Source organism: Squalius cephalus (genome assembly GCF_949319135.1).
Source record: "Squalius cephalus genome assembly, chromosome: 20".
NCBI lineage: Eukaryota > Metazoa > Chordata > Actinopteri > Cypriniformes > Leuciscidae > Squalius > Squalius cephalus.
The window spans coordinates 20,299,154-20,307,816 of NC_137141.1; the positions used below are offsets into that span (position 1 = coordinate 20,299,154).

Consider the following 8,663-nt stretch of genomic DNA (forward strand, 5'->3'; position numbering starts at 1 on the left):
CAAGTAGCTCTTAAAACGCTCAAACTTTATTCTTTTTTGTAAAACAAACAAAAAAAATATTTGATTCAATTATTTGATGCATTTGTGGTTTATTGTATTAGCCGATATCGTAATTCAATAAATGTTCTGTTTCAGTCAAGCAACTATTGAAAGTTTAGACTGCCTTATCTCTGGTATTTTCTCTTCATTTCACACACTCAAACACAAACGTGAATTAAAAAAAATAATAATCTAATATATTATCTGGGTAGTTCTAGTTCACACACTCACATGCAAGTGACATTGTCAAAATGCACAATTCTCTCCTTACCTGATTGTTGTCCATTTTGCCAACTGTTGTTTTCAGGCTCAAACCAATAGTGTATGTGGGAGAGAAAAAAAATGAATGAATGAAAGCTTTTCAAAATAAATGTTCTTATCACAGACAAAAAGAAAAGAGCTATCCAAAACAGCGTCGAGAGCAGGACAGCATCTCAGCGCGAGCAGAGCGCGCGTTCTGTGGCTCCAGCTGCTTTGAAGTCCACGGCCTGACTTCAGGTGTTGAGCAGTTGGACTTTACGAAGCCTCTCGACCGCCGAAAATCCTTCCCTCGTCCTAAAATACACCGGGGGAAACGGTACCGAGCCTTCTGTACGAGCTTCAATATCGTATTTTATGCATCGTCGTTTTAATAAGGACCGACAACATCGCCGACTCGCTCCCATCCTGCCGGCTAAAGAAACCAAACTTTTCCCCCTCCTCTTCTCGCCTCCTCTAATCCCGAGATTTACGAGCTCAGCATTTAGAAAATTCGACTGCAATTTGGGATTAGACAAAATACTCTTATTACAAAAGCTTCTTGCAACCTGATAACTTGATACTTGTTCGGGGTTTATCACGGGGTCTTAGCAACATCAGGGCCGAAAGAATAAACCAGCAAACGGACAAAATGCAGGAATAGGCTAGTAGCATATATTTCTTTTGTGTGTGTTTAAGGATCCCATTTTATTATTATTATTATTGTTGTTCGTGGACATAGTTTAAGGGCAGGTGGAATCTGCCTTTATGGGGGGCTGGAGGCAGCACTTGTGCTTTAAACAAGCGGTATAAACATTTAATATGCGCATTCCCTGTCACCGTACTTCTCAGCAGTATCCAATAACTTTCCCTTTAGTTTTTCCGCGTCTATTGACGGCTAACAGCAGCATCTCTGTTATTCCCAAGAGTACTTTTGTCGATGACTTTGTTGATCTATAGAAGAACGTGTAAAGCCGCCCGGTCTTTGATTGGATGCCCCATATAGTAAAAATGTAATTTCGTTCCTCCGGCGGTCACTTGCTTTGAACATTAGGTCGCTTTCAGCTCAGGCCTCAATTAGAATGAGTTGATTTTGTGAGATCAACAAAAGGACCGAGCGAAGCCTTATTAAGATCTTCTGAGCCTTTCAGAAACAGTTAAGGAAACACCGCGCCCTCCGTGATATTCTGTTACCGTATTTTATTGGCATTTCTTTGGGAAAGTGAGGCTTGAAAGGTGCTTTCTTTGATTCTCTGAGGCTCATACTCTCTCTATGTGCTGATTTCGTTTCTTTTCTGGAAGGGCCGAGTTTTTCTTCACTCCCTTTCACGTTTCCTCTCCGTCTGCCTATTAAACTTTACGCACACTATTCTGAAATGTAATTCTAAGTGGGGATTAGCCACTCATTAATATTCATGAGGCGGGTTAACAATAAAAATGAAAATAGATAAAGTGGATAAATTAAACTTTTTTGATGCATTTTACCCCGCTTCAAATCGATATACATGAATCGATAACTTCAATTTTGTAGTATCAAACGGCTACTTTGTGGATTCTTTATTTTTATTTTTATTTGCGTGATGTCAGACATTTCAGTAGGCTAAAGACCTTAATGTCCTCTAATTTTTTTCCTCTAATTTTCTAACTCTTTGGATAGTGTATATAGCTTTAATTATATTAGACTATTTAATCCAAGTGGGTAAATTCTGCCTTCACATGAATTAATAAATTAATATTAGGCTATTCAAATATTCAAAATTGTTTCCGATTTTTTCTAGAGGTCGGCTAAAACAAATTAAATAGCTACATTTCAAGACGCAAAACTGTTACAATTGTAATTAAGCTACTAGACAAATGTTTTGTTTAGATTTGACACGACTTCCTAATTAAATGTTTTGGTCAATATCGCAATCGCAAGGTCTTTTAGTAATATTATTATTTAAATAGCTAGTTTAAATGTTTTTATAGCCTACTTTATATACTACCTTCATTTCATAAAATGAAGTCCATTTCTTAATATATTTACCAACCAATTTCTATGAAATGTTTAACTGTACTGTCAACACTTTTCTGGATATTTTAGGTCCTCTCTAAATTCTAAAGGTTTATTTGGACGGTGCATGTTCTTGATGTCTTTAGTCAGCGCGGGGTGGGGCTTTAAAGAGGTTCTGCCCGTGGACTGGTTGTTACAGTTGTCAATCAAGCAGGGAATGCGCGGTGATTGGCTGGAGTGGGCGGATCTGCAGGTGTCCTACGCTCTTAGAGAGGCAGGGTTAGGAGAAGGTGATCAATCTCTATCCGTCTACATTAGCAATCACCTTAAACTAGTGACAGACACGAACGAGAAAGCCAAAGCAAATGAGTTTAATGTATTTGGTTTTAAACCCCGGGAACACACACTCAATAGGCAACAAGAAGTCCAGCTAAAAGCCAGACACGTGCGCCATATCAACATTGCTGCAGTTTTGAGGAGTTTTAGACGACATTTATTTGGTGAGGTTCCTCGGTCGATTTTCCTTCCTGAACTCTTCCACTGGTGGATATTTTTATCGTCTTGTCAGACTGCAAAAATTGAGGAGAGGAGAAGGACGCAGGGTTCTGAAAAAGGTAAGAACAAATGCGCCTTTTCATTTATTTCCCCCCCTAATTTTAGTTCAACTCTTCACAAAACGGAACTATAATACAAGTTTCAGTTAGTGTAAAATTTCTTGCTTTTTATGTTTGCACAACATTTGATATTCTGATGTACTATTTAGACAAATTTGAAAAGTTAATTATACTATTTAGATAGGCTACTATTTAGACAAAAGTTTTTATTTTTATTGACCTCTTCACTCTACCGACGTCAGTGGTGTGTTTAAGTTACGCAGTAAACAGTCGGGTAATTGTCATTGTCGCTTCGAAGCAAATGTTTCAAAATGAATTAAATCTAAAAAGTAGCGACTCGTAGCCTATATTTGAATCGAACACGAGCATTTTTGCACAGATCAACTCACCGCCGCAGTAGCCTACAGCCTAAGCCAGCTCACTTGGAGAGTAATTGGAGAGGCGTGTTTTGTTTTTTTGTTAATTTATTTTGGTGATAAGGCCAAGAAATGAAGGTGTTTCCCCTGAGGTCTAATCTGCATTGTAATTGAGTTAATTTGCACGTAGATGTGTTCTTTCTAACCAGTCTTTACAGAGTAAAGAATAAGCAAGGAATAGATTGGAATACACAAAACTCTAAACGGCTCGGTTCTCTCAGCACGGGGCCCATCCACATTCATTTCCTCTATAACCAGTCAGCTCCTACATTTGGTTAAAAATTGAATGACTAACAAAATTAATACGACGTGTTAATATACGGTAGGCTATATAGTCTACGGTTTTTTTTTTTTTAACTGTACCAGCCTGTGATGATAATATAGGCTACGAAACGATTATACGTTTTCTAGAAGCAGCCTATCTCTGTTTTATCCTAACTACCTATTTTGAAAGATGTAATGCTCAACAAAACAATTTTAAATAATTAACAATAAACATTTTATATTACGCTTTTTTTTTTACACAAAGCTAAATTCAGTGTGACACTGAATACCATGTTTATTAGGCCTGCAAGTTTTATTATCAAATTATTTTGATAAGTAGGCTACTTTTAAACCGCACAGATTTAGTCTTAAATGCCCTATTAAGATAGACTCTGCAGAGCCGTATTTAAAATTTACTTTAAATCATTACTTTAAATCATTACTTTAAAAAAACGAATGTAAAATAAATGTAGCTAACTCTTACAAAATATTTTAAATGCTTTTTTTCTGTAGGAAATGTCAGAAAATGGGGAATATTCATACTTTATATTTGTAACCATATTTCAGCTAAAACTCAAAATTAACTCAAAATTGTAGAAATATTTAGAAATACAATTATACTTTTAATTCACGTCAAGCATCCTGGTATCAGTTTTCATCACTGTGATATTTTTCGTTTTTAAATTCCTTATTATTAGTAGCCCAGTTGTAGGCTAGGTATTATCATCATCATCGAAAAAGGTAGCCTAATAGATACATTTTATGTATAATTTAAAAACCAGGACACCAATTAGATTGTCACTTATTTATAGGCTACTTTATTTTCTCTAATAATTGTGTTCAGTTCTTTATTGACTCCTATTTATAATTTACTTTGCAGTTTTCACACTTTTATTTCCTTTTGAAACAAATGTTGTTAATACCAGTTGTTAATATTATTACATTCACATTTCAGTAACTTAAATCGGGTCCGTCCTTCGTCAAACTGCAACATCGGGGGAAATCGAACTATTGGCAAGATCTGGGGGGACCCGTGACTGCCTCTAGCATGATGTCATACCTCAAACAGCCCCCCTACGCCATGAACGGCCTGGGGCTGAGCGGTGCGGCCATGGACCTACTGCACCCGTCCGTCGGATACCCAGGTACTTCAATAACACGGTTTACGTGTAGCCTACGGTGAACAGTGTTTAACACGGCGCTTTGTGCGCAAGAATCACGTCTGTGGTTTTTGTCTTTTTTTTTTTTTAAAGTTGTTAGAAACTGTTTTCAATAAAGCTTTACTGAAATTCTTGACATTGTGTAAGCGCATTTTTCGATGTTTAAAAAGGACTTATTGGACCTAATATGCTCATTGTAGGCTATTATTTAAACTATATATATATATATATATATATATATATATATATATATATATATATATATATATATATATATATATATATATATATATATATATATATATATATATATATATATATATATTAGGACTATATACACGCACACATAACCCGCAAAACCGCTTTAAGGTAGGCTATTTATAGGTTTAAGGTAAAATTACTTTAATTTCCGAAAATAGTCCTTGAAAATGTCCTGAAGTTACTTGCTATGTCACATGTAAACAAAATCATAATAGGCTACATTATTCTGTGTACTCTTTTGACATGTTTTTTCTTCCCCCAGCGACGCCCAGAAAGCAGCGGCGGGAAAGAACGACATTTACGCGCTCACAGCTTGACATTCTCGAATCGCTCTTTGCCAAAACTCGTTATCCGGACATATTTATGAGAGAGGAGGTGGCACTGAAGATCAACCTTCCTGAGTCCAGAGTTCAGGTACATGTAACCTCTAAATGTTTGGAGAAAAAAAAATCTAAATAGACTAAATGGTTCCTTTAGAAAGAACAATTGTTCAAGTATGACAACTTTCCCAAAATATTCGTTAATGTGCTTTATGCTCAGCTGCTCCCCCTACTGATTTTCTTAAAAGTTCGTAGTAGTTTGTAATATGATTACAATTATTATTACAGACTCCTAGGTGTGTGTTTGACATTTTGGTTGTCAGCTAGTTGTACAGCCATGACAGAACTAGGGTTAATTGGCAGGTGATTTCTGCTCCTCTGTCTGTTTGATTTTTTGTTTTTTTTTTGTTTTGAGTTTTGTTTTGTTTTTTGAATTATGCAGCATGAAAGAATTTTAATAAATTACATTTGAATAATTAGTAATCTCCAAACCAAAGTAGTGTTCAGTGCATTTGTTTGTGCATTTTGAATTTATATTCCTGCACTGAGGAAATGTGGCCATATAGTCCAAATATATGAAGGTGTTTCCCAGATCACTGTGATTAAAATGCCCACTCACTTTGATGTAAATACCACTGACGAGGAAATGTTAAATTCCCACAGTCCGCTGTGGATTTTTCATGAAAATAATGCTTTTTCTGAAGTGATCCGAGGCCTAAAGGAGCAACCCTCTGTCAATTTCCCAAGCAATTTTATTTGCTCTTAATAAGCACATGAAACAAAACGCTTTACACGGTCAGACCCTCCTTCCACTATTGAATTACCATCTCTGCGGAGAAACTCAATAGGCTGCTATCACCCAGTCGTCTACAAGCACTGAAATTAGATCCACACAGTAAAGCAGAAAGGCCCTGCATGCAAATTAAAGCCAGGAACTGCTAATAACTAGCTATTTTCCACTCTGATATTGCACAATGGCTCTCCAACATGTCCTTCAGCCAAGCACGAAGGTCTCCATAATCATTTAATGGGGCTCTGTGTGCGTAGACGTAATGGACTCTGTGCTGTCCTCTTTTCATGTGCATCTATTTTTAAAGGTGTTGTTCAAACAGTGTGTTTGTTTCCTCTCTCCGTCCTGCAGGTGTGGTTTAAGAATCGTCGTGCTAAATGTCGCCAGCAGCAGCAGAGTGGCAGCAGCACTAAAGCTCGGCCCGCGAAGAAGAAATCCTCGCCCACCCGGGAGAGCACAGGCTCCGAGAGCAGCGGCCAGTTCACCCCTCCGGCAGTCTCCAGTGCTGGCTCTTCCTCCTCCTCCTCTTCCTCCACCACCAATAACACAGGCATCAGTAGCACCTCTACCTCTATCAGTACTGTCTCCTCAATCTGGAGCCCTGCCATTTCTCCAGGCTCCGCACCCCCGTCCGTCTCCCTGCCGGAGCCCGTCGCTCCCTCAAACACCTCCTGCATGCAGCGCTCTGTCTCAGGCACGGCCGGCTCCTCCTACCCCATGCCCTACAACCAGACCACCGGCTACAGCCAGGGCTACCCGACTCCTTCCGGTTCTTACTTCAGTGGGGTGGACTGTGGCTCCTATCTGGCCCCCATGCACTCTCACCACCACCCTCACCAGCTCAGCCCCATGGCAGCTTCGTCCATGTCCACGCACCCCCACCACCACATCAGTCAGTCCTCAGGACATCACCACCACCATCACCACCAGGCCTACAGTGGCACTGGCCTGGCCTTCAATTCTTCTGACTGCCTGGATTACAAGGAGCAAACGGCCTCCTCCTGGAAGCTCAACTTCAACACTACAGACTGTTTGGACTACAAAGACCAAGCATCCTGGAGGTTCCAAGTCTTGTGATCTGATTTTTTTTTTTTTTTTTTTTAAATGCCCTCCATTTTCACAATCTCTCTGTTTTAATAGTGTGCTGAGTTTAAGGAAAGAATATATACGGACTTGCAGATTTTAACAGAATAGTTAGATGTTCGCCCCCCTCCCCCTCCCCCTTAGCGATAAGAAAGGGGAAAATGGCAAAGTTGTGGAATGAAATGAAAGCTAGTTTTCCCTTTTTTGTCACTGAAGAGACTTAATTACATTTACTCGACGAGCCAGAGTTCTGGTTCTGAAGTGTTTCGCCGAACTCGCGTCACTCTCCTGCCTGATCTGGATTATCGTTTTTCTACACGGGACACTGAACGCTCAGCGACCGTTTTACCTCCACCTCTCAAACCCTGTACAGCTGTTTCGTTTTCTAAATATGGTTATTTTTTAGGATGACAGATTCTAGTCAGCTTCACGGAGCTGAATTTTGTACATATGTATTTGGGTCAGTTACATTGACCATATTTAGTTGGTGTTACTGGATTTCAAATGGTTTAATAAGACTTTGAAACGACTTTATGTAAATCTTTTTCCCAAATAATCCAAAGATCAATAATTGGCCGCTGGACTTATTTGATATACTGAAAACCAATTTTTGTTACCCTGGAAAAAAAAAAATAGGATTTTATATTGAGAACATCATGTGGGGGGGAAAAATTACATTTTGAAAAAAGAATCTTAATTATACGTTGGACATTTTTTAGAGCGGGGATATTTGGCTGTGATATTCCATTAGATAAACTAGCATTTGAAGATTTGTTGCGGTGAAAGAGCACGGGCATGATTACAATTGTTGGATGCATTTAACAGCACTTGATTTAATTGCTCTAACCGGAAAAAAAAGAAAAAAAATCATGTGGATGAAAAATGTGGTTAAGGAAGAATTCCCAAATGCCAGTGAAATGCTGAATGTACTGCAAGCGCAGATCATTACATTCATGTCCGTAATAAAGATCAGTTAACAACCAGAATTTCTACATGACTTCTGACTGGGGTATGTCCGATTTTTATCACGCGAAATTTACTCTTGTTGCAAATGTTTTCAACTCTCAACGAACGAATAAATAAGAAAAGTACAATAAACGCACCTCAATTTTATTTATTTCGTGAGATCCTGGATGCATTTTGGTTTCAGAACAACTTTTACATGGCCAATACAACTTAACTTATTTTTTAACCAGTGATCTATATAGAGAGCTGAATGATTATCTACACTGAACTTGATGAACTCTGATTTATTTCCATCGGACAGTGAGGATTTTAAGGGCGTGAGTGAAAATCCGCATGTTACTTACTGCATTTTTTTTTTTCTCGTCATGTGGAAAGGATTAAGTTTTTGCTCCTCAATAAAGCGGTTATTTGCCATGGGAATGGATGCTACAACTGAGTATGCAGTGGTGTAAAATTGATTAACTCAAAACCTGGACTTTAACTAGGCCTATATTCAGTTGGGCTTTAGAAAACACACAAT

At 38.3% G+C, this 8,663-nt stretch overlaps 1 protein-coding gene across 1 annotated transcript; it reads left to right on the forward strand.

Moving 5' to 3' along the window:
- Positions 1 to 2,576: 2,576 nt before the first annotated feature.
- Positions 2,577 to 8,251, forward strand: otx1 (orthodenticle homeobox 1). The gene is made up of 4 exons (XM_079853266.1): positions 2,577 to 2,883; positions 4,519 to 4,708; positions 5,247 to 5,398; positions 6,446 to 8,251. Exons 2-4 carry the CDS (start codon positions 4,612 to 4,614, stop codon positions 7,169 to 7,171), a joined length of 975 nt encoding a protein of 324 aa, XP_079709392.1. The 5' UTR covers positions 2,577 to 2,883; positions 4,519 to 4,611; the 3' UTR covers positions 7,172 to 8,251.
- The last annotated feature ends 412 nt before the right edge of the window (positions 8,252 to 8,663 follow it).

What these genes read in the sequence shown, in the direction of transcription:
- otx1 (XM_079853266.1), top strand. Translation starts at nt 4,612, where the DNA reads ATGATGTCATACCTCAAACAGCCCCCCTACGCCATGAACGGCCTGGGG. An exon ending in CCCGTCCGTCGGATACCCAG is followed by an intron (nt 4,709 to 5,246) that starts GTACTTCAATAA and finishes TTCTTCCCCCAG; the next exon opens with CGACGCCCAGAAAGCAGCGG. An exon ending in TTCCTGAGTCCAGAGTTCAG is followed by an intron (nt 5,399 to 6,445) that starts GTACATGTAACC and finishes TCCGTCCTGCAG; the next exon opens with GTGTGGTTTAAGAATCGTCG.